General features: G+C 44.5%; 1 protein-coding gene across 1 annotated transcript; it reads left to right on the top strand.

Moving 5' to 3' along the window:
* Window positions 1-8,618: 8,618 nt before the first annotated feature.
* Window positions 8,619-23,582, top strand: Fcamr (Fc fragment of IgA and IgM receptor). Its single transcript, XM_027418118.2, has 8 exons — window positions 8,619-8,657; window positions 10,805-10,862; window positions 12,217-12,357; window positions 18,890-19,228; window positions 20,185-20,301; window positions 21,394-22,021; window positions 22,607-22,725; window positions 23,326-23,582. The coding sequence occupies exons 1-8, from the start codon at window positions 8,619-8,621 to the stop codon at window positions 23,580-23,582; spliced, it is 1,698 nt and encodes a 565-aa protein (XP_027273919.1).
* Window positions 23,583-26,041: the final 2,459 nt, after the last annotated feature.

Below are 26,041 nucleotides of genomic sequence, written 5' to 3'. Positions count from 1 at the left end.
TAATGAAGTCTTTAAAGAAAGAGTAAAGTAATATAAGAAGAATAAGCCACACAAGGATGGGAAATACTATAACAAGCATGTTGGGAACCTATACAGTGCTTTATTAAGTTTAAAATTTTAAAATGTTAGTGAACAAAAAATAATAGCTGTTAAGAGACAATGGATTATGGGTGAAAACTGTTCATTTAAGCCAGCCTATATATTTTAAGGATGTCTTAACTTCAGAATGGAAATCAGGAAATGTATTGCATTGGGAGAGAGGTTATGTCTTTGTTGCCACAGGAAATGAAAAGCTATGAATTTCTTCAAAATTAATAAAGATCAGATTTGACCAGTGGAGACCTATTGAAAATCTTGGCTACAGACATTAAAAAAAATAAACCAAGAAAAATTATAAGACATGTGACATATATGCTGATCCCTTTACTATCTTGTTGGCTACAGAGTTCTCATGACTTATGATTACATGTCATCCTTTCATATGGCATGGATGGAGATTTATATTACAGTTTGGTCATGTAGTCCAAATGGACTTATAAAATTGACAAGTGCCTTTAACCTCAAATATGGAGCAAAAAAATCATCTTCAGCTGATTTGTGCACACCTTCCATATTTATGTTACCTTTAAAAGAGTGTGTTTTCAGGAAAAAAGGACCAGACACCAATGAAAACAAGTAACCCAGGTAATCCAGCCTCTCAGGTTCTGTTGCTGTTTCCTCAAAAATCTGCATTCAGGACAGCTTCAAAGCTGCTAGCTGAAATGGTCCAGCCTCACAGACTACACCTTCCAGGACTTCAGTTAAGTCCTGTACTTTCCCATCATACAGAGACTGGACAATAAATGATACAGCTAGCTCTCCCAGAACCTGACCATTATCCCAGTTTTCTCAGGGTCTCCTAAAGATGCCATTGCCCCCAGACAACAGGAAGTAATTTTAAGAACATGATGCACACCTTCCCAAGAGGTGGGGTGGGTGGTTTTTGGTCATTCAGTGGGTTATGGATGTTTGTCATTGTGAGGGGTTTAGATGCAAGTTGTTATTGGTCATGGTCAGGGAAGAAGCTAAACAAAGATAGTTACATTAAGGGATGTCTTTCTTTTTCTTGCCTCTATCTTATGGGGGAGGTCCTTCTGTGTATATGTTTGTCTTATTGTTTGATAAATAAAACACTGTTGGCCAATAGGGAAGCAAGATAAGCAGGACTAGGAGAAAGGAGGATTCTGGGAAACGTAGTAAGGAGAGTCACCATGTGATCCCTGGAAGACCGGCGCATAAGGCCAGCATCCTCGATAAGATAAGTCCTTATAAAAATATATAGATTTGTAGTTATGGTTGGTAATTAAGCTGAGCTAGCAAATAAGAAATCCTAGTCATTGGCCAGCAGCATTGTAACTAATATTAATCTCTGTGTGTTATTTGGGGGCCCTAACATGGCGGTGGAACTCAGGCAGCTGGTGGAAAGAGTTATCATTACATTTATCCTTCTTTCTTTTCTATCTAGTATTTTAAAAAATGGGGATGGGGTAATGAAAGAAAGAAAAGGGGGATATAGGAATGATAGGATTAAAGGGTAGATTATTAAATCTACTGAAAAGCAATTACAAGTCTCAAATATTTTACATTGGTATGGAATTTTTATATTGACACAAATTTAAGATTATTTTTGTTACAACATACTGTATGTATGTTTATACTCTTATTTAAGGTATTATACCTATACAGCTCATTTTAAAACATAAAGTTCTAGTCCTTGAAAGCTATTATTACAAACTATTTAGGATAATTAAGAAATTCAGGTTAGTAGCTAGTCATTTAAAATACTCAAACTTGTAGTCATGTTTCAAAGTTAAACAGACATATTGTAAATATACAGGTATTCTTCAAACACGAGTGATCTACAGAATCTGGCATTTAAAGTGTTTTAATAACACAAGGTTTTACACGACAGTGAGGTATGTCTGCTCCTGGCAGCACCAATCTACTTCAGAGAAGATGATGGGCATTGAAAAACCTCCATATAGAGTTTGTTTTCAACATGGCAAAACTAGCCATTGGCAATAAATTGCCCTTGCCTCAACTGCTGATGGTGTGCTGTCCAAATTGAACAAGCAGGACACAAAGGAAGTCGACTGTTGAACTTTGCCAAGACAAGATATGATGGTCCTTCAAAATTTCTGCTTCACAGAAAAGTCTGTCAGATATTCTAGGCCTGTAGGCCAAAGACAGACACTTCAACTTTGCAGAGGAACCTTGGGTCCAGGCAGCCAGCTGTCTCTGTCACTTCTATAGTTTTGGAAGTTACTTGTTCAACACTTCCCATTTACTCAGGTAATATTATATCCTTGTCAGTTCTCTGGTGGAGTTGAAGACTAGATAGTTATAATCTTACAGCTTTCCTTGTTGTCAAATCAAAAAGAAAAAGAAATGCACAAAAGAGATGTAAAATTTATAAAGGTTGAGAGACACAAAAGCTTAAGTTGTTTACCTAAGAAAATGTTTTAAGGTCTAAAAGGATATTTAAAGGCTGGTAATACAAATTGTGATAGAAAGTGGTTTAGGTATAAAACTCTGGACTTGCCAAGGTAGGCTAGATAATAGACTACTTTCTCCAAATTTGCCAAATACAAATGAACTGGACATTGTGAATGAAATTCTTACTTGATAATTGTTTTTATTGTGTATAGTTTTACTGTGTTAGAGTTAAAACTGTTCCTCTTTATTTAGCCAAAAGGGAAGCCTGTTGTGGGATAATCTTTTTGTACACTGTGAAGATGTATCTCTGCCAAGGCACCTTCTGATTGCTTTAATAAAGAGCTGAATGGTCAATAGCTAGGCAGGAGAGGATAGGCAGAACTTCCAAGCAGAGATAGAAATTTGGGAGGAATATGATGTGAACAGAGTTCACCAGTGAGATGCAGAGCTAGCAGGATGAACAGTGTGGATAGGTAACAAGCCACATGGACATAGATTAATATAAATGGGTTAATTTAAGTTTTAAGAGCTAGTTGGAACAAGCATAAGCTAAGGTCAAGCTTTCATAATTAAGAAGCGTCTGTGTCATTATTTGGGAGCTGGTGGTCCAAAGAAAGTCCAACTTCAAGACATATACCCTTTCATCCTCTTCCCACTCCTGCTGAACCCCCCTTTTCCTTTCCAACAAGTTCCTCTCCATATCATATTCAGAAGACAATGTTTCACGGTGCTCTTCCCCATTCCACCCTCTCTTCTACAATGTTCCCTGAACCTTGAGGGAGTAATACAGATGTCCTACTTGAGAATGGACTCTCAACAGTCACTCATTCTCAGCACTTTGACCAGTAAGAGTCTATGTTTTAACTGCTGCACATTGCAGAGAACCTGCTGTGCCCAACCAAGGTTGAGAGCAGCACTAATCTTTAGGTATAAATATAAATATTTAGAAAGCAGTTTAACAATGAGTCTATTTAGCAAATCAACATAGTAGATTACCTCCTCTAGGGCCTATGATCCACCCACCCCACTCCCAAACCATGTGCTTTTGACTAGATTTACAGTAGCAGATATGAATTCCTATGAAATGGGCCTCAAATACAAGCGGAACACTGTTGGTAATTCCCATAACACTTGTGACACTACTGCACCAGTAAGCACATCTTGCCTGGCAGATCAATATTGTAGCATACAGGGCCCACTGCTAGGTATGGCCATTGATGACTTTTCTCTTCTAACAGCCTGCACAGCACCTTCTAGCACCATCAAAGCTGGCTATCAGGGAGGAAGCTTCCAGTTCAATTACTGCTTGTTTCTTTATAAACTACGACCAAAGCATGCAGCGTCTTCAGCAGCAGTTTTACTATCCATTTCTGATACACAACCAAGAACAATGGCAAATAACCTGGTTTGGAGGTGGGAGGCTATCCCTGGGGTCTCCCTGACCAAAAGCACATAGGGAGATACCCCACACCTGGCACTGATATTTTCAAGTAATAACCTGTGGCTTCTTGGAGCCACATCATGCATCCACTTAGAACACCCCCATTCAAACTCTTTCTTCTTGTCATGTAATTTAATTATCTTACAAGCAATTATATTTTCATATGACTTTTTCATCCGTCCCTAGTCCCTCTCTACTCCTCTCTCCACAGACTTGACTTCTCCATCTTCTGTAGACAGATTTTTTTTTTTTTTGGCAACCAGCTCACAAAAAAAATGACAAAGAGACATTATTAATTATCAAAGCTTGGCCTTGGCTTAGGCATGCCCCATTTGCCCCTATGACTTAAATTAACCCGTATTTTAAAATCTACGTTCTTTTATGTGTCTTGGTTACCTTCACTCTGTACCGTCCATCCCGCTTCTTCAATGTCTGGCCAGAGACTCCTCCTTCCCAGAGCTCTAGCCTCCAGAAGTCCGACCTAACCTCTTCCTGCCTAGCTAATGGCCATTCAGCTCTTTACGAAGCCAACCACAGTGACACATCTTCACACAGTGTAAAAGAACATCCCACAACAATCTTCCACCTGTAATCCGTCCCCAGTGTCCCTCCTCTTCATTCTCACACCACACTTGGAGTACAACTTCTTACCAAAGACGGTAGAAGAGACAGAAGTACCAGGCTTCGTGCAGAGATGAGCTCGTTTGGTATATAGGGTCAGGTTGAAAAGGAACAGTAGACATACATGCCGTAAGAAGCAGCCTTAGAGGACAATGACAGAGAAAGTCCTTCCAATGGATCAAGCTCTAGATTGAATGGCCAGTTATCTATTTTAGATGAAACAAAAGATAGCCCAATAAGAGCTAGAAAGATGGCTCTGCAGTTAAGAATACTCATTGATTTGGAGAGCACTTAGTTTAGTTCTAGGCTATTCCACCAGGTGGCTCACAACTGACGGTCACTCCAGTTCCAGAGGTTCTGCCGTCCTCCTCTGGCCACGGCTTTGTATTAAGAAATATATGGAAGCCTACATGAAAGAGTGGGAGATGGGGTAGAGGCATGCGGGTGTATAGGGAGTAAGCTAAATGTGTGCAGACCAGTGCCCTCAGCTTAGAACCCACGGAGAAAGACACAATGAGCCCCTAAGTGGACACAGTAACTTGGCCGTATAATATCAGCCATCTTAAGATACTAACAACTCGGCGCTGGCACGGGGATAGCGCTCTCTAGTGGTCTCTGTGCGTGATCCCAACAAACAGCACAGAGCTCAACTAAACTGAGTTAGCTACTACTGTATTGTTCCAGTTGTTGTCTTTGAGTACTGAGAATGTAAGGCAAGTGCTTGAACACCCAATTGCAAGCCCAGTCCTACGATATTTATTTTGCCACCAAATGTCTACCAGCAACAGAACTGAACTGATCGCCGGTATAGCTCCATTCCTCCATGAAGCCATCAGCTTCCTTAGTAGCAGATCAACTACTTAGAGCCCCTTCCATCTTGCAAGGGCGATGATGGTTCGTTATCACGGGGTAAATAAAATCTATGATCTTAACCACATAATCCAAACTAACAGGAACATCCCTCTCACTTCCCAGATTCAAGTCCCTCTGGAAAGAGGGCGGTAAGAGTTGTGGGCTGTTTCTCACAGCGGTCCACACCAGAGTGAACCACAGAGTTTTCAAGCAGCTTGCATCCACTCCTGGAAGCTCTCCTTTGTTTCACCTCTGTGGGGCAGACTGTACAGGAACTTATCATATCTCAGCACTCTCCTAGCTGCCTTTAGCATACGGTCTGCACTTCAGGGTTGAACATTGCTGGCTCGCAAGCTCTACTATCAGCTAAATTATGGTTACGGTTGTAAAACTCTGCCGAATGCCACTATAAAATGATTACTTGCGCTACCCAAACAGTTTTCTCTGTTGTTATTTGGAGTGATGACAAGTCTCATAGTTCAACTGCCTTTGTGAATTTCTCAGTGAGTGATCAGGGCATGTAGCGATTGGGGGGGGGATTAGTTTGCCAATCTTTGACACGCTGACAAGATGGGAAAGTATGTCTTTCCAGCAGATAACAAGGGCAGGGGAGAGGGCTTTAAAGCACCAGGTAGAAGGGCAGGGAAACTGCAATAACACAGCAGGGGTGTAGGTCTTGACTGGTAAGGAAAACTGCCCATTCATTGTTCTCCATTGTGGGTTTCAGAGCTAAACTTACTGTTTGCTATTTTTAGTTTTGTGAATGTGTTTGGCACATACAGCCATTTGCTAAAACTAGGACTGGGAGCTTGGGGAATGCAAGAACAGGTAGATAGAGACTAATAATGTACAGCTACAAGATTATTTAGCGTGATTCTGCACTCAGGAAACCACAGTATATGACACAGTAAAGGCCAATGTAAAAGAGGCAGCCCAGACTTTGTTCTGGACAAGGAAATTCAGTTACACCCTCTTCCAAGTAGGAGCCAGTACAGTAGGAGCCAGTACAAAGTTTCCTCTTCATAAAATTTCAGAGCCAGAATGTCTTGGCTCTGGGTCTGTGCTTTGAAAAGTAGCCCAGTGTGATCAACCGTTTGTGTCTTCAGTGGCCTCAAAGTCTTCAAACCATTGTGAAGTCGATTGAATTCTGAAGGCACACTTTAATGCACATCATTTACACAGTGAAAGTGTGATGTTGACTTTAAAATATGAATTTAATTCAGTACCATCCTTAAACCACTTTAATTTTAGTCTTTCAAATACCAGTAAGAGGGGGAGGAAGGAAGGAGGAGAAAAGAAAGGAATCAAGGGGGAAATTCATGGACAGATGAAAACTTGCAAGGGGTTTTTAGTTTTAGCATTTGGTTAGGGTAAGACACCTGCTTCTTCTTGCTATAAACCAAAGTAAGGATATCATCACTGGCTAACGTTTCCTGGAAATTTATTGCAAGCTTTTTGCATTTATCCTACATGGTACCTTCATGAAGCAAGAGTTGCTATTTCTTGATTAGTATGGGAAAATAATATTTCCCTTTTTTTGTTTTTTTGTTTGTTGTTGTTGTTGTTGTTTTTCGAGACAGGGTTTCTCTGTGTAGCTTTGGAGCCTATCCTGGCACTCATTCTGGAGACCAGGCTGGCCTCGGACTCACAGAGATCCACCTGTCTCTGCCTCCCGAGTGCTGGGATTAAAGGCGTGCACCACCAATGCTTGGCTACAATATTTCCTAAAAGAGAGTAAATAGCCTGGCCCATATTATTTTCCCACAAAGATTTGAAGGGAAGGGAAGACTGGCTTCAAAGTCTATGTGATTCAGCACAGTGTGATATTGTTTCCTTAGGAGGGGAGAGGGCAGGCATTCGTTACCTCTCTACCACATGCTTGAGAATGATTAGTTCTGGGATGATCCTCTAGGGCCAGGGCCATGTGCAGGTCCTCATATTGCACACCACTCAAGGGTACCACTTCTAAGAGGATGCCTCTCACATTGCAGGTGCATTCTAACATATGTATCCAAGAGGTTATTGGTGGAGATGAGGACCAGGAGCTCTGGAATGGGAACCAAGTGGTAATCTATGATGGCCAAGTCCTGGCATAGCAGTAGACATGACTGTCACAGTCACCAGTACATGTCTATACACACACACACACACACACACACACACACACACACACACACACGGACAGAAAGAGAGAGAGTCCTAGCCATACGCCAAGAATCCCACTTCTACACATCAGTATCTTCAGCCTGGGCAAGCACTGGATAATATCCACAACTGCCCATGGTTGCTCATGTTATATAACAAAGCACCAACTGAATTCTAAGGAAGAAGGGCCTTTGGATTTGGCCCAAGAGGATTATTAACTATGAGGGTTCCTGGAAAAGGTCCTTAACCACAGACTGCAGTATCCTTCCTCTTTTGAGCACCTTTGTTTTGAGTGCTCAGCTTGTATCAGTTCAAGACCAGGAGATGTAGGAACATCACATCTTTCTCAAAGGAAAGAGCCTCTATAGACAATTTCCCAAGGGGAATTCCTGTGATGCTTTTCACATGCATCAGCTGCTTAGGCCACACTTGTCCATGTTCTCTTTCTATGAAGAGCTTCTCATTAATTTCATTGTTCTTTGTTCAGGACACAAGCTGGTAAGCACCAGGGTGTGAATCTAAACTAAAGTCACTGAACCAAACCTCTCAAATGCCTATTTCACAGGAGCTGAAGTGTCCAGGTCAGCAGTGGGCCAGTAGCTGATGGCCAGCTTTTGGGAAATTCCTCCCCTGAACCCTGAAATCCCCTTCTGTCCTGCTCAGGTCATTGCATCACTGGTTCTGGAGGTTCCTATGTAGGCCTCTGAGATGGGGCACCCTAAAAGTCTGGGCCTCCAACAGGGTATAAGAGAAGAGAAAGCAGGGACCAATGTGCTTCCCTGAAGCAACTGTCACCAACTCTGGAAAAGGTTCCAAAGAAACAAGTGACAGTGAGGGCAAGAGACTAGAGTTGACTTTCCTCTTATCAGTAAAACTGAAGAGAAGGAACCCTGATGCAACTGGCACCAAGTGAGTACCAGGGCTTCCCCTTTTGTCCCCATCTTCCAGATCTGCCTCCCACTATCAACTCATCCTCTTGCCTTCTCAGGCTCCAGATCTAGAGAAATCAACTGGCAGACACTGAAACACTAGCATCTCCCTGGATAAAAGAAAAAATCAAAACTTGATTTTGCTCTGGACTAAGATGGACCAAGACTCCCCAACTAAGCCCAAAGAACAAAAGGTAACATGACTTTCTCTTGGAAGTCTGGGTCTTACTCTAAGATGGGTAGTATTTGCAGCAGCAGCTGTGACTTGTGCTCTAAGAGTCCGTAGGCTCTTTTCAGAGGCCAGAGAAGACTTGGCGGGGGAGGGGGGGTGTCAGGCCCCAGCCTTTATTTTCTGCATCCTCTTCTCAGAAAAGTATACTCAGTTTGAACCTCTGGAAAGGACAGAACCAGCACATATTAGATACAGAACGCATAGCTGTCTGGGCAAGGCTCCTCTTTTCTAGTGGAGGAGAATAAGCATTGGAGCCAACTTAGCAGCCTCCAGCAAAGCCAAGCCTGGTGTTGCTGTGCTCTTCCTTCTGCACATGCCAGACCATACCACAGAATGGGGAAGGAGGCAGAAGAGAAGTGGGATGGTTTCAGAGGGCCTAAGGGTGGGCAGGGAAGTCACACTCCACCATGTAATGAAAATGAGGTGGCTGTGTTTCCCGGCAGGACTCAGGAGGCACAAGACCCTAAACTCTAAATGTGGCTCAGGGTAACAAAGGCCTGGGACTCCAGGTCTCCTGCAGAAAGGATTCCTGAAGGTCATTGGCAGGGAGAGTGACTGGAGACATTCCATTGGTGATATTCTTCCAGTCCTCAATTAAGACTGATAAGTAGTTAGAAACATTTTATTATATCACACACTTGTCACACCATCAGGCTTCAAAAGAACTGGGCGGCATGGTGATGTTGGCCTTTATGTGGACTGTATTAGGACTTGGCACTTTGGAAACAGTAGCCTGGGGAAATCTGAGTACCAAGCATGCAGGGAACCTGGATTTGGTGAATATTAATCAAACTAAGGACTATGTGCAACCACACCCTGCGGGGGGGGGGGCAAGGAAGGGTGGAGACTGCCCTCAACAGTGCCCAAGGGAGGGGACACTAATGGCGGTAGGGTGGAGGGAGCTGAAAATATGTAAAACTACCTGGGTCTTTTCAAACTAGCCGCTCTGGGTCCTCAGACAGCAGGGCAGCCAAGACTGGGGGGAGCAAAGTCAGGTGCCAAGCGGCTGTGGGAAGCCGAGCCTAGAGTCTTTATTTTTCCCTTTCCTCCTCTCTTCCCTTCTCCTTTTATCTCCTACCCCCCTTTTACTCTTCCTTTCTCCTTTTTCTCTTTCCACTCCCACTCCCTTTTCCCCTCCTTTGATTCGATCCTGCACAACTGGCCAGTGGCTTTCTGTGGTGTAGTTGAGAGTCAAGAGGGTTCCTTGCCTGGGTGCCAAGCCACCGATGTAAAGTTGGTGCACAAATCATTCTTCAGACTGGTAAAGTATATGCTCACATTAAAAGAAAAAGCAATGTCACCTGTGGGTGCAGGGAACTGCCGCCAAGCGCCCATGAAATTCCTCAGAGAACACAGACGATGTGCATGAGGTAGAATCTCATCCTTTTTAACTGAGAAGTGACCCCTTTGGGGTTCTCTGACGAAGCACTGGGCTCCTGCTCCCAGTAGCTGCCCACAGGGCTCACACTATGCTAGATCTAGTTTCGGGGTTTAAAAGTAAAAGGATGTGACACAAGGCTCTGCTTTCAGTGAGTTCCCAAGGCCAGCAGAAGAATGCAGAGCAGGAGGTCAGATGGCGATGAGGAGGGTCAGAGAGAGATTTCTAGAGACCAAGGAGAAGAAATAGAGCGGTGCCCTAGTGCCAGCAGGTTCAAGGGTTAGTTCTAACTCATTGGCACATGAACAGTGAAACACAAGGCTCCCCCTGAAGAAATAGTAACTCTCCTCTGCAAGGTGAAAGGATTAAAAGAGAAAGGACGGATACCCTGCATCCCAGGAATGTGGTACCCACCCCCCAACACACACACAGTGTCTGCCAGTGACTCAGAACCGCTGTCTTTTCCCAGAGAAGAGCCAGATCCCTGAGAATGCCTTCCAAGCATCACAATTCCAATTGCGCTCTAGCTTTGCTGGGGCTCTTCCCCCCTGCACTACTCTGCAGAGCCCCACCTCCCAGGACAGGCAGTCCTCTGGCTCTGCCTTGCAGGTGGAGCCACCCAACTGCTGATGCAAACTCAGATTCCACAGCCAAATTACCCAGCCCTGGACCCCCTGCCATTCACTCTGGCTTCTCATGTGTCTGCCTCAGGCCTCTTGTCTTTGTTGCAGGTCTCCAGCAGGAGAACAAGGTGGAAAATACTTCTCCTCATACTCTGCCTGCTCCATGGTGAGTCCACAAACACAGCCCAGAGTCAGGCTTCAGAGGCTTCTGGGGACTTAGAGTGGAATTCAGCCCAACCAGGCACAGCCATAGTCTTCTCTCCTGGGATCCCACGCCGTAGTACTGTCCATATGGGCTCCAGAGAATGAAGCCCGTGAGAGATCACCGGAGAGTGCTTATGCCTAGCTCAATGATATCTAGAATAAAAGCCATTGTTTAGACAATGCCCATCCCTGCACCACACACATCACCTAGGCCCCCACCTCCACCCCTCCAGCCCCCATCCCCACCCTTCCACACGCCCCCATCCTCAGTCCCCTCTTCCAATTTAAGTGAATGACTGAAAATGAGCTGTTTACAAAGCGTTACAAGGTTCCAAGACATGTAAAACACAAATGTTAACAGGTTTCATTTCCAATTGTCGTACAAACACTTAAGGGCCAGGCCCAGCATCAGCAACATAAAAATGGAGACCCTATCCTACACATAAAGACAACAGTATACAGACAAACTATTTGATACAAAATGTAAATGCATTTAGTCACTTGTTTAACACATATTCATGAAGTGCTCAGTGTATACCAGGAGCTGAGGACAATTAGATGAGATATAGAATCCTAACAGCACTTGCAGCCTGGTGTGCTGGCAGGCTAGAAATAAGCCAGGCCTTTCCCCATGCAGTGGTGTGTACACTTTATTATGAAGGTAATGGTGAGCCATTGAAGAATGTAGTGTGTGTGTGTGTGTGTGTGTGTGTGTGTGTGTGAGAGAGAGAGAGAGAGAGAGAGAGAGAGAGAGAGAGAGAGAGAGAGTCTGTTACTTTGACTCTAATCCCTGGAGGTAAGCATTTTACAAATCTTTATTGAATTCATTAATGAGTGAAAACATTATGATAACACTAAAAATGGATTAACCATGCCTGGCTGATCACCAAATCAGAGTGAACCAACAGACAGTGCTGTCCAGTGTGTGGTATAGAACTCTTAATCTCTCACTGCCCTTCAAGAAGGCACAGGACCTCTCTGTTCGCATAGGGGTTAACAGTCCTCTATGTCTTGTGTATTCTAAACTTTTCTAAGTATTCCATTCAATATTTTGGTCAGTACTTTAATCCTCACCCACAGACACATTCCTGTCTCCCCACAGGGACTGTGAATTAAGGCCTGTAGTCCCTGGCTGCCCCCAACCTCTGCTCTGCCATTTAATACCCAGCAGGATCAGAGCCAGCAGGAGCAGTGTGATGCTCTCTTAGTCCATGGAATGTGGGGCAGGAATTAGAGCTGACTTCACAATTATTTCCTGAGAGTGGCCTTGCAGGCCTTTGGTGGCCTCTGATGGCTTGGCATCACCCTTTGCCCAGGTTCGTCCATGACTCCTCCCCACAGACGACTCCATTCCAGAGGGCTACCGGCTGCCTCTCCTCCTTCCAGGACCCATCTCTGCTCTCTGGAGGCAGACACAGCTTCCATACCCCCTTGCTGCTGGAAGAACTCCCTGACAGGTACAGCCCCTCCTCTCCCTTTGTCTGGCCAAAGACCTCTTTTGTCAAACCAAGTCCTGTCCCATTGTAAGGTCTTTCTCAACTGCAAGCATCATTCCCATTCCCACCTTTGCCCCCAATGGAAGTTATACCAACACACTACTGTTAGGTGATGGTAGACACCAGTGAAGCCTCAGGATCCCCACTTCCACCAAGGAGAGAATCAGCAACAGGGCCTCCAGGTGCCTTCATCTTAAATGCCAGCCCTTTCTCTAATTCTCACAGTTGACTAGTATAAAATTCAAATCCTTTCATTGTAATGGAAGCCAAGAGCTCACCACTTGAGGTACTGGTGCTTAATTCTGATATTAATGAAAAATTATGTGTACTGCAAGAGTCAACCAAAGATTCTCAAGCAGCAAAGCTAGACTGCTTCATCTCCTGAATAATGGTCCAGTGATCCTCCCAAATGTGTCAGCTCCAGGACACAAGAATTCCTAGAATCTGGAGTGTGAGCATTTTAATAATAATAATTTTAACAATTTTAATGCTGATTAATTTTGTTTTGTTTTTGTTTTTGTTTTCATTGTTTTTGGTTTTTTGAGACAGGGTTTCTCTGTGTAGCTTTGGAGCCTATCCTGGTACTCGCTCTGGAGACCAGGCTGGCCTGGAACTCACAGAGATCCACCTGCCTCTGCCTCCCAAGTACTGGGATTAAATGCGTGCACCACCAACACCTGGCAAATATTCTTGCTTTTTAAAGATTAAATGTGGTAGCAGTAACCTTTATCATGGGTGGTGTGGTTTCAGTTATGTTGTTTAATAAGCTTTTAGTAGTATTGCTATATTCAAAGCATTTATGATTGCTACTCTACTGTAATTAGACCTCAGGTCACATGTAAGAGACAAGACACTTACAAATCCATCTGTACTCAGAAGGTGGCTGACATTATGCTCTGCTATTGCTATCTTAAAATTCATTTGTTGCTATGCTGGTTTGTCTTTGTCTTCTTAGCTTAAATTGTTACTTTTATTTATATTAGTACTTATAACAATGGACTTCATTATGGCATTTCATATATGTGTATGTATTTTGATGATGCTTGTCCCACTGCCCTTCCTGGCCCCACTTCCATTCTAGCAAATCCCCTTCCTCTTTCTAACTAGTCGCCTTCAACTTTCATGGTGTGTGTGTGTGTGTGTGTGTGTGTGTGTGTGTGTGTGTGTGTGTGTTACTTTAATTAGGTTTGCTTATAGGAGCATGGATGAATGGTTGTTTACAGGAGTATGCTTTTTTTTACTAGTGTCTGCACCAACAACCATTAACTACCAATAGATCCTCTGAGGAGGGTACCTCAGGAGGCCCTCCCTCTAGCAGGCATTAACTACCTAAGAGTCCTTATGGAGGGGTGAGGCCTCTTGAATCCCCTTACCCCCTATTAGAATATTGGTAGACTGGATCTTGTGTCAGTCTAGTGTAGGTAATCCTAGTGACTGTGAATTCATGTGCCTGTGTTCATCAGGATGACTGGTTTTTAGTTTTCTTTTTTATTGTGTCTCCATCTGTTTTGGGGGCTGGTGGCTTCAAAGCCATAGGCAATTGGCTTTTCTGTGAATTTGTAACTTTATGTTGGGTGTTAATATGCAACATGAATAAAAAAAACCCAGAGACAGATATTGGGGTTCAAGCTGAAGATCAGAAAGGCAAAGCAGTCAAACCACTAGAGAGCTCTTACCTCTATGAAATCTTCAGACTGAAAGGAGAGATCCTGCCTCCACGAATTCTCAGGAGGTTGTCCTCTGAGTTCCTGTCTCCTCCACCTCATAATCCTCCCTCCACCCATCCATATCCTCTGGTCTCTACCTCCCAGTGCTGGGATTAAAGGTGAGAGCTCTGTTTCTCTTTTAGACTGATTCACTCTCATGTAGCCCAGGGTGGCCTTGAATTCACAGAGATCCATCTGCCTCTCCTGAGTCCTAGAATTAAAGGTGTGGCCATTACTGCCTGACCTTTATGGCTGTGGCTAGCTTTGCATTCTGATCTTCAGGCAAGCTTTATTAGATCATAAACAATATATCACCACAAAGAGTTAAATGGTGTTCCTTTCTTTCCTGTATCCTGGAATGGTTTGGGAAGCATTGGTGTTAATTCTCTAGAGATCTGGGTGAATCCACCTGTGAATCTATCAGGGCCAGAAAAAAAAATGTTTTTTCTTTCTTCAGCCTCACCATTTATTATAAATACATTAGATTGTCTATCTCCTTTTGGTATAATTTTGGATAGGTCATACACATCTAGATATTCACTAACTTCTTTTGGATTCCAGTTTAGTTGAATAAATGTTTTTAAGGTGTGTACTAAAAACTTTCTGCATTTCATTAGTATTTTTTGTTAACACTTCCCTTTCATCTTGTTAGACCCCCGGAAAACTCAGGTATCCAGGGTCCCAGACCACGTTCACGGTCACCCCAATCACCAGGCAGATTTGAGAGCTTGCTGCAAACTGCACGAGGCTTTATTGTAATTTAACGAGCTAACCCCATGTTAGCTCGGGGGTCTTTCACCCACCTGCCATGGCGGATGGCTTGCAAAAGACAGCTCCTAGGGCCTCGTGAGAGATCTTATAGGACAGTGTAAGGGGAGTGTCTAGGGGTACGCACAGGCTCACGATTGGTGTGCCTCCAGGCTTGGAGGGCTTGCCCTATGTTGGTTGGTCAACTGGTTGTTATGGCCCATAGGCCCTCCCAGGGTGGTTGTTATGCTTTGTGCATCATTGCTGTGCGCTTGTCCGTAAAGCACACCCAGGGTCGTAAAGCATAGCGCCACCAGCTAACTTCTGATTGGTTCCTTGTCACGAGGCAGGCATCTGACTTTCTAGTTTGGTCTCCTCTTTCTCTTCGTTAGTTTGACTAAGAGTTGATCAATCTTGTTAATCTTATCAAAAAAGGAACTCTCTGCTAAAGAAATTCTTAGTATTATAATGAAAATTTTATTATAATGAAAATCATTTTTATTTCTATTGCGCTAATTTCTGCCATGATCTTAATTATTACTTCTCATCTACTGGTTTTGGGTTTGGTTTGTTCTTGCTTTTCCAAAAACCTAAGGCACATCATCAAGCCATTTGAGGTGCCCATGATTTTTTCGTGTATATAAATTTTCCTCTTGGAATTGCTTTCATTATATCTCATAGCTTTTGCTATGTTGTGTCCTCATTTTAATTCTAAGATCTTTTTAAATTCCTTGTTGATTTATTCTCTGATACATTCATCATTCAGTGGCGTGCTAGTTAGTTCCAAGAGTTTGTGTGTGTTCTGCAGTTTCTTCAGCTATTGAATTTTAGTTTTATTCTATTGTATCCATATAGAATTCAATGATTTTTTTCAACTTTCCTATACTTATTAAGATTTGCTTTGTGGGGCCAGGCTTAGTAGCACATGCCTTTAATCCCATCATTCAGGAGACAGAGGCAGGCAGATCTCTGAGTTTTCGGCCAGCCTGGTCTACAGAGGGCAGCCAAAGATAAAACAAAAACAAACAAAAAAAGATTTGCTTTGTATTCTAATGTATGACTCATTAGAGTCTGAGAAGAACGTATATTCTGTCAAGTTTGGATGGAATGTTCTATAGCTATCTGCCAGATCCACTGACTCATTTGATCTATGATGTCATCTTACTTAGATGTTTCTGTTTGGTTTTGTTTGGGTGATTGTCGAATGGAGTAGCGATGTCACCCACTCTTACTGTGTTAGGGTTAATCTATGCCTTTGCATCTAGCATATTTGGGTGCCCCTGAGTTCTGTGTGTGTTTAGAATTGAAACAGTCCTTTTGAGGACTGCTTCCTCAATCATCATAAAATGCCCTTCTGCATCTATTTTGATGACATTAGAAACACACCACTTGCTTCTTTCCAAGGTTAATTTGCTTAGAACACTTTTTCCCATGGTATACTAATCCATCCTTTATGGGGAATTGAGAAGTATTCACTAATTCCTGTCAAATTTTGTTGTGTCTGGTCTTCTTTTATTTTTCTTTTTGGTTTTTTGAGACAGGGTTTCTCCGTGTAATAGCCCTGGCCGTCCTGGAACTCATACTGTAGACCAAATTAGTCTTGAACTCGCAGAGATCCACCTGCCTCTGTCTCTTGAGTGTTGGGATTAAAGGCGTGCACCACCACCACCCAGTGTGTTTGATGTTTTCTTATTCTTGTCTTGCTTAACTATTAATATTCATGGGTGGTTTATTCTTTCCTGTGGCCCCCATGAATATATTTGGTTTTCTCTTCAATTTGAGGGATTTCTTCGAGTGTCTTCTGTTAAGCTGAGTTAGTAGTCATGAATTCCTTTATCATATCTTAATTGTGGAAAGTTTCTCTTTTTCCTTCAATGACAGATAACATTAATGGGGATCACAGTATGTGCTGGCAGTTGTTAACTTTTAAGACTTGAAGTACTTTATTACAAGGTCCCCTGGCTTTTAAATTTGCTATGTAGAAATCTATTATTCTCATGGGCCTGCCTTTATATGTAACTGGATGCTTCTCTGGCATTTTCAGTGTATTTCCTTTGTTCTGCATATTTAGTGGTGTAATTATAATATGGCATGAAGAATTCTCTGGTTTCATCTATCTGGTGTTCTAAGTGTCTCCTATGTCTGGGTTGGCATCCCTTTCAAAATTTTTTGAAAACTTCAAAGGTGTTCACAGGGACCTTAGCCATTTTTTTGGGTGTAGTTAAGCACGCAGTCCTTGTTCATTCCACTGTTGCTGTAGAGTGACGGGGTGTAAGGGAGTCACATTTTTGGTGGTTTCCACAGCCTCTGCCCAGGCAGCTCTGTTAATCCAGCTGTTGATTCCCAGTCTGTCTGCATCCCTGTGGGCTGGGTGGGTATTGTTTCTCTTTGAGACAGGTCTCACCATGTAGTTTAGGCTAACACTAAACTCAAAACTCTTCCTGTCTCTGCCTCTTGATGAGCTTACAGCATGTGTTGTCATACTCAACCTCATCTTGAAACATGATAATTTGGACAAGGAGTCTTGCATTTTCCTCTTGTACCAGGATCCACAAATTCTTTAGCTGTTTCCAGTAAGGGAATACTGGTTAGAAGGTTCTTGGTTCAGAAGCCCTAAAGACACATAACAAACTACTAGTACTCACGTCCTAAACAGAAATGTTTGGTGGCCTTTCTGTAGGAAGGAATTATGAAGCTGGTTTCAATAACAGTCCAACAGGCAGCCATACTGGCTCCTAAGGGAGAGCAAAGAACCCTAGGAGGGCTGAGAAATATAAGAACTGTTTTAGACCAAGATGGGCCACTTCCTTTCACTCTTAGCAGTGTGAGGGAAGCAATGTCTAGAGAGTAACCAGATAAATTTGTCATTATACTCCAGGTTTCTTCTGAAAGAAGGACAAAGTGTGCTTCCTTTGACCCAATGTAGGGCCCTCACCAAGAAAACCAGCCACAGGGGATTTTGGTCACAAAAAGAGGTGAAAATATCCAGGTCACAGGGTTGTTATTGGTAGCCATAAAAGGCCAGCAAAATGAGAAGCCATTCTTGCAAAGAGGAAACTAGAGACTGAAACCACCAAAAAGATATCTGGGAGGCAAATAAAAAAGAGGCAACTTTGGACATTAGCCAGGTACAGAAACATTGTCACATGCACCACCACCCCCTTCTCCGTGCCAGTCCTGGGCAGTCCCCAGGTCTCAGTTCTGAGTAGCCAAAGAAAGCAAAGCAAGAGATTCAACCTGTACATCTCCCAGGCGGTCTCCTAGCATAGCAGGAACAAAGAAAAAGTCTTCAGCTAGATGAGACACTTGAGTTTCAGTCTGTTATCACATTGGGCTGGATGTATAATTTTAGGCTAGACTATGCTCTGTGTACCTGAAGATACTATATGAAATCTACTATACACAGATTATGCCTGGTATCTCACTAAGGAGCAGAGGTGTCCAGAGATAGTGTGAAAAGCCAGTGAGAGAATACACTTTGTTTTTGCTTGCACTTTATCAAATTAAAGACTTCCTACATGCAGGCAGGTGTTTTCATAATATTTCTCACCTGTTCTCTTGTACCAGCCGTGTGCCGTGTATATATAGTGTTCTGTTCTATAGAGAAGTGGCCAGTGTGGGAAAACGTCAGCCATTGATCTTGAAGATGCACCAATCAAGCTATCAGAATATGCTGTGCAAACCAGAGCTCTCTGCTTGGAGTTGCCTCCTCCTTCTTACACGAATGTAGATGGAGTTTAGTGGCATGTAGACAAATTTAGTGGCGTGAATGCAGTCTCTGGACAGACTTGCATGAGAACACCTAACACATAAGTATTAGTTAAATACTGGGTAAGAGTCTTTCAGATGAGGCCTTGAATTCAGCTCCCTTCCATACTTTGGAAAGGGCCTACTTCCTCAGTGGCTAAGCTCTTCAGTTCTATATACCACCTTCACAGCTGTATTTTCTGATGAGCATAACTAAGAGAGTTCATAACTGACTCCCTAAAAGTAGTTATACTTACTGCTCCCTTTCCTTTGGCAATTTTCTCTGCCTGCAGATGCAAATGCATTAAGAGGCCCAAGGCTGGTGTCTGGGAAGATTGGGGGAGCTGTCACCATCCATTGCCATTATGCCCCCTCCTCGGTCAACAGGCATCAAAGAAAATACTGGTGTCGCCTGGGGCCTCCATTGTGGATCTGCTCCACCATCGTGTCCACCAACCACTACACTCGCCATGACTACAGAGGGCGTGTGGCTCTCACTGACTTCCCACAGAACGGTTTGTTCATGGTGAAGCTATTCCAGCTGTCCCTGAATGACACGGGGCTTTACCACTGTGGCATTGGGGACAGAAACGACATGCTGTTCTTCAGGATGAATCTGAATGTGTCTGCAGGTATGAGCTGATTGATGGCTAATGGGCAAAGTTCAGAAAAAAAAAATGGATACAAGAGAAGGCTCGGAAGCCCAAGTAAGCCCTGTGCCTTTCAAAAATAAAAAAGGGGAGTAGGAGAAAGGCTCTGAGAGGTAGACTTTTGGTTTAGATAAAAGTTATTTTCAAGAAGGCAGATACTAGGGAAGAGTACCCAACAGGGTATGTACAAGGTTGTCCACCTGGTTCTTTCTATCCTGCTTGTTGCAGGATGAATGTTTGAACTAAGTTCTAAAAGCACTGTGAGCTAGACAATGTGACTTCTCTGATTCCAGAAAACTTGGTGTTCAGACACGCAAAGCAGAGGTAGCATTGCTAGTGCCTGCATGGGGAGGAGGTAGGGTGTCTAGGGCTAGGCTTTCCTATAGTAGTGCCTTGCTGAGTCCCTGTGCAGACATCTGACAGCTCCAAGGCTCTCTGTTCCAAAGACTGGATCCAGACTCAGGCACAGAAGTCTAAAGCAGTGTGTGTGTGTGTGTGTGTGTGTGTGTGTGTGTGTGTGTGTGTTCATGCACCCGTACACATGCATGTACACACATGCACCATAAAGATTGCTCTGCAGAACACCTAGTCAGAATTGATCTTTTTGGTGAACATATAAATTCCCTTGAATGCTGCAGTACACCTGTCTGCTGCAGTTGGGGGGCTTATTTACTCCTTTGTTGAATAGTAACACAGGCTCCTAGGTATCTGGATAGGAAATATGCAGGCCTGAGGTAAGGTAATAGGAATGTAAAATGTGAATAATTGCAAAACCAAAGAAGCAACTGAGTTTCTCACCTTTTAATTTTATCGGACTTATTAGCAGACGATTGCATCTCTTAGTGAGGTGCATCCTACTTGACCAAATGTCCTTTGCTGAACCCACTAGGTAGCCTAGATAGTACTCCTCATGGCCTCTCTCTGTGTGTCCCACACAGGTCCTTCCAATACCACCTCTGCAGCAGCTCCAACTTCTGGTGAGCTCATCACAGTATCTCCTGGGAGAGCTGCGGCAACCAACAGATGGACCCTGGGAGTCACCCAGATTCTAGAAGGTAGGAGCTCAGAATGGGACAGAACAGCTCCAACTACAGCCAACAGATGGACCCCAGAAGTCACCCAGACTCTAGAAGGTGGGGACTCAGAATGGGACAGAACAGCTCCAACTACAGCCAACAGATGGACCCCAGGAGTCACCCAGACTCTAGAAGGTGGGGACTCAGAATGGGACAGAATAGCTCCAACTACAGCCAACAGATGGACCCCAGGAGTCACCCAGATTCCAGTAGGTGGGGGCACAGAACAGGACAGAACACCTCCAACTACAACCAACAGATGGACCCCAGGAGTCACCCAGACCCTAGAAGGTGGGGACTCAAAATGGGACAGAACAGCTCCAACTACAGCCAACAGATGGACCCCGGGAGTCACCCAGATTCTAGAAGGTAGGATCTCAGAATGGGACAGAACAGCTCCAACTACAGCCAACAGATGGACCCCAGAAGTCACCCAGACCCTAGAAGGTGGGGACTCAGAATGGGACAGAATAGCTCCAACTACAGCCAACAGATGGACCCCAGAAGTCACCCAGACTCTAGAAGGTGGGGACTCAGAATGGGACAGAATAGCTCCAACTACAGCCAACAGATGGACCCCAGGAGTCACCCAGACTCTAGAAGGTGGGGACTCAGAATGGGACAGAACAGCTCCAACTACAGCCAACAGATGGACCCCAGAAATCACCCAGACTCTAGAAGGTGGGGACTCAGAATGGGACAGAACAGCTCCAACTACAGCCAACAGATGGACCCCAGGAGTCACCCAGATTCCAGAAGGTGGGGGCACAGAACAGGACAGAACAGCTCCAACTACAGCCAACAGATGGACCCCAGAAATCACCCAGACTCTAGAAGGTGGGGACTCAGAATGGGACAGAACAGCTCCAACTACAGCCAACAGATGGACCCCAGGAGTCACCCAGACCCTAGAAGGTGGGGACTCAAAATGGGACAGAATAGCTCCAACTACAGCCAACAGATGGACCCCGGGAGTCACCCAGACCCTAGAAGGTGGGGACTCAGAATGGGACAGAACCGCTCCAACTACAGCCAACAGATGGACCCGGGAAGTAACCCAGACTCTAAAAGGTCAAGGCTCAGAATGGGACAGAACAGATCTAACTACAAGAATAAGCAAACCTGCAGCTTCAGGCAATGAAAGACAAACCCCAAGAACAGCCAGGACAATGGTTCCAGGGACAAGCAGCAGTGAGGAGGGCTCTATCAAGGCAACAGTCCCCACTCTAGAGAGTCCAGCTTCAAAATCAAGAAGCATGTTCAGTACAACACAGGGTGTTTGGATATGGGGCACCAGAAACTCAGCAACAGCTAGTGCTAGCACCGGTGAGGGCAGGGAGAAAGGCACAGTTCCAGAGGCTGATGGGCCACAGGAGGAAACAGAGGTCAGCACATCTCCAGAAGCACTTGGGAAGACTACAGGAGCCAACAGACTATCAGTCCTGATCTCAGAGCATGTGACCTGGGAAACTCTCCAAGAAGCAACAGAGGTTTCTAAGCAGCAAACACTGTACTCTGTGGAAGAGTCATCCCCAGCTCCAAATGCATGGATAGTGAATGCTACACATACGCAAATGGCATCTGAAAGCCTTGACTGGAGCCTAGAAAACACTGGTGGAGAAAGTAGGCCCCCAACACCGAGACAGCTTTCATCAGAGGGCCCTATGTGGACCCCTGGCAAGGAGTCATCCATGAAGAGGTAAGCCTTGTTTCTTGGCCAGCCCTTCCTCCTTCCCTTTGTTTCTATGAATCGGTAAAGGGTGGGATGGGGAGCATAGGCATTGGCTACCATCCTCCGCACTTCAGTGTCCACACAGCAGGCACTAATAAGGCTGTCTGAATGCTTTCTGGTGGTTTGCAAACAAAATCTAAGTGATATGATGAAATCATCTTTAGGCTGAACACCGCCCCCCCAACCCAGAGCTCTCTATTTAATGTGAGGACCAAAACTCCAGAGAAGAGAAATAACGTGGTAAAGACAAAAAGAAAAGTTGTGACAGAGCCAAATGCCAAAGCCAACTTCCTGGTCACTCATCTTCTTTCTCAATATGGCACATTGTGGCCCAAGCATGAGAGGATGGAGCGAAGCGAAGGATTGGGGCTTGAGGAGCTGAAGAGAGCAGCTCTGCTGTGAGCCAGTTATAGGGACAAGTGTGGCCAATTAGCCTGAACTCCAGCTTGTCCACCTGAGAAATGAGAGAGGCAGGCTACTGGTCTTAATAGTCATCTTAGTTCCCACCTCCCTGACCCATGCTCCTCTCACCCTTGACTCCTCCCCCTGCAGTGCTTTTACAGAAAAAGAAAGCAACTCTTGGATCCTGACTCCAGTCTCCACTGTGCTGGCCCTGGTTCTGCTTGTGTCTCTGGTCCTATTCAAAAGGAGACTCCAGAGAAAGACAACCTGTGAGTTGAGCTTATGTAACCCCAAAGCTAGGAGATGAATGGTCTTTTCCACCTGATACCCTCAGGGCTGGGTCAGGTCAGATTGCTGCATGTCCTGACTTTTAGATGTAGAAAAGGTAAATTCTACTCTGAACCATTGCACTATGCTTGGTTGTGGCTTCATAAAATTCTCTCTCCACTTGTGCCTCAGTGGCATTCCTTGGCTTAAAGAGATCTTTGGAGGATACCAGGAACTGTTAACCATAGGTATGGAGCCACACTGGCAAACTTTCTGCAAAGCCTATCCTACTCTCATTGTAAAGTTCCAAGGATGCCAACTCCTAATGTGAGTGCTCCATGTGAGTGCTCCACTGTATGGTCTTGTTAAAGAGAGATTGAGGCTTTCTGGGTGGCAGTGGGAGAGGCTGAGGTTCCCAGGGCCAGGGAACAAATCATCTGGACCAATTGGTGTTGTTCTAATGTTCTAATGTTCTAATGGGTGTTGTTCTAATGTTCCTTTCTGTCTTAGGAAATTCTCAGATATGTACCTCTCTTATTCTTAGGAAGGCAAATCTGTGTATCTGTCCCAGGATACCCACAGCCTTCTCTATGTCTCTGCAGTTCAGGAAGCAGAAAGGCCACCAAGGATCACCCTAATTCAGATGACACATTTCCTACCAGACAAGCTCCCCGATTTGGGAAAGAACTTGCACCAAGGTGACCTTCCTCCTGCCCAAGCCAGCCTGTCTGTCCTGGAGAAGGACCAGAACACTGAGGATGAGAAAGTAAACAGCTCAGTCACCATGGAAGGAGGACCAAGACCAGATCTCTCCATGGTTTCTTCATCCCCTTCTCATCTTCACCCACACAAAGACTAGCTAACTGTGCTCAGCCTCCAGCTGGGGACACCTGGCCTTCTAGCTGGGGCCTCGGAGGGTCGGGCACTCTCTGCAGCCAAAGGTGACAGTACAATGATGCAAAGAAGGCTTCAAGAAAGGGCTTGTGATATGGCTGTTTTTAACTGCCTAGTCTGCTGCCCCTTATAAGCTTTTTTTTTTCCAGAAAGAAAGAGAGGGGGAGAGGGAGAGTGAGAGAGAGGGGGAGGGGAGGGGGAGAAAGGTGGGAGAGAGAATACAGCTCTGGGCTGTCACTGCTGCCTCTGCCTCTCTGGGTGCCCTTCTTTCCCTATGTTTGTTAGTACAAAGCCTGCTGCTCACACTCAGCATTCTCGTATACCAGGCTCATCTGAGCAAACACAGCTGTAGCTCCTTAAGGACAGTAATTGTATTTTATCCTTTTCACTAAATCTTCAGAGAACTTGCAACTCGGAGGGAGGGAGGGGACCCCAGCCAATTAAATGCCCATGCCTGTTTGACCAGGCATGCCCTGCACTTAGTGGACTCTGGGGATCTACTTGGGCAAGAGGTCTCCATCACTTTTGGTTGGGAGGGCATTAGATGGCCACATCAGTGGGTGGTTTCTACGAGAGACAGGAGGAAAGAACACCTTTTCTTCTCACCATATCTCCCCATTTGGCCCTGTTCTCATCACACTGGAAATCTTTTGCCCGGGTCAAGGTTTTCTGGGATTTTCCTAAATGATGGAAGAAGAGGGTACTTTTCATTAGGTTTCCACCTTCATTATCACTCTCCTCTTGTTCCACTGTTTATAAATCTTTGCCATCAAAGGCTGTGGACAAAGCTGAAAATGGTTTGGGAAGAGAAGAGAGAAGGACAAATGAGAGGGATTTTATGTGGCTTCTGCCTTGTAACCGTGTCTGCTGGGGAACTTTTGGCCCACTGTTGACCCTACCATCTTGTCCCAGCCACTCTTTTTCGTTGGCTGATGCATTAGTAAGGGTTCTGTATTCTGTATGTGGGCAGTACAGGCATTGAGCAACAGAAGCAGTGGGGAAGGAAAAGTGCCAATACCATAAGAACTGTGATGTTGACATTTCCAGAAGAGTTGGCCTTGTCTTCTAAACTGTCAGTGGCATCGAAGTCCTTCAAAAACACCTCTTCATTATCTGGTCATGACCCAGATACTATACTAAGGGTTTATGAGAGTCTGGTCTTAGGTAAGGAGGCAGGTTGAATGCAGCTAGCCAAGTAGAAACACAGAACTTCAGAGCCTCAGATACTTAATCCAGAGCAGTGGTTCTCAAACTGTAGCTCTCGGCCCCTTTGGGGTGGAATGACCCTTTCATAGAAGTCACATATCAGATATCCTGCATATCAGGTATTTACATTATGATTGATAACAATAGCAAAATTACATATGAGATAGCAATGACAGTGACTTTATGGTTGGGGGGGGGCACCACAACATGAGGAACTGTATTAAAGGAGTCACAGCAATAGAAGGTTTAGAACCACTGATCTAGAGGGAATCTGAGGCCCAGTGGAAGAAGTCACCTGTTTGGAGTCACCAAGTCACCAGGGAACCAAGCTTGCAAAATCAGAGTGAAGACTAGAGAGTGTATGACCTTGGCCTTGTGTCTTTCCGCTTCACTACTGCAATGCTAATTAAACAGAACTTGTCAAAAGTGCATCATACCACAACCATAACTCCACACTACTTTCTGCCCGCTATCTCAGTCGGCCTGAGAAATCAGTAAGAGAGGCTGGAAAGCCATTGCTCCATCTTACTGATGAAGAAGCAGTTCTTGACAGGTGCACAATTCAGCCAAGACCACTTAGTTTATTGATGGCTGTGATGGGTCAAAAATGCAGGCTGTTTGGTCTTGTCTAACCCATCAGTCTTTACCAGGAGTATCATTAGCTTCTTGGGATATTAAGAGATAGCCAGAGGAGCCGGGCATTGGTTGCGCACGCCTTTAATCCCAGCACTCGGAAGGCAGAAGCAGGCGGATCTCTGTGAGTTCGAGGCCAGCCTGGTCTCCAGAGCGAGTGCCAGGATAGGCTCCAAAGCTACACAGAGAAACCCTGTCTCGAAAAAAAAAAAAAAAAGAGGTAGTCAGAGGAGATTAAGTTGTAGCTCCAAGAAGTTAGAGAAATGCTAGGTTAATCAACAGAGATTCTTACATGCAGAACTTCTTAGAGCCTTAACTATCCAAAGGGATGTGGTGAATATCTGAGAGTGGGGACATCATGTGTGCTGAACTATGGTGCTTGAAAGCAATCTCATTGAACTGGGTCTCCTTAGACCACTTATTATGGAAGCCAAAACATTAAACCAAGACATGGCCTCCAAAGCCACACAGCAACTATCTTAGATTTGCCAACTTGGCAGCCTCTGAGGCAGCCACTTGGCTCCAACTCTGTAGCCGCAGAGGGTACACAAACCACTGGCTATCCTACATTCCAGCAAAACTCTC

Source organism: Cricetulus griseus, chromosome 5 (assembly GCF_003668045.3).
Source record: "Cricetulus griseus strain 17A/GY chromosome 5, alternate assembly CriGri-PICRH-1.0, whole genome shotgun sequence".
NCBI classification, from domain to species: domain Eukaryota; kingdom Metazoa; phylum Chordata; class Mammalia; order Rodentia; family Cricetidae; genus Cricetulus; species Cricetulus griseus.
Note: the sequence above shows the minus strand (reverse complement) of the source record. Positions and strands in the feature narration are given on the sequence as shown.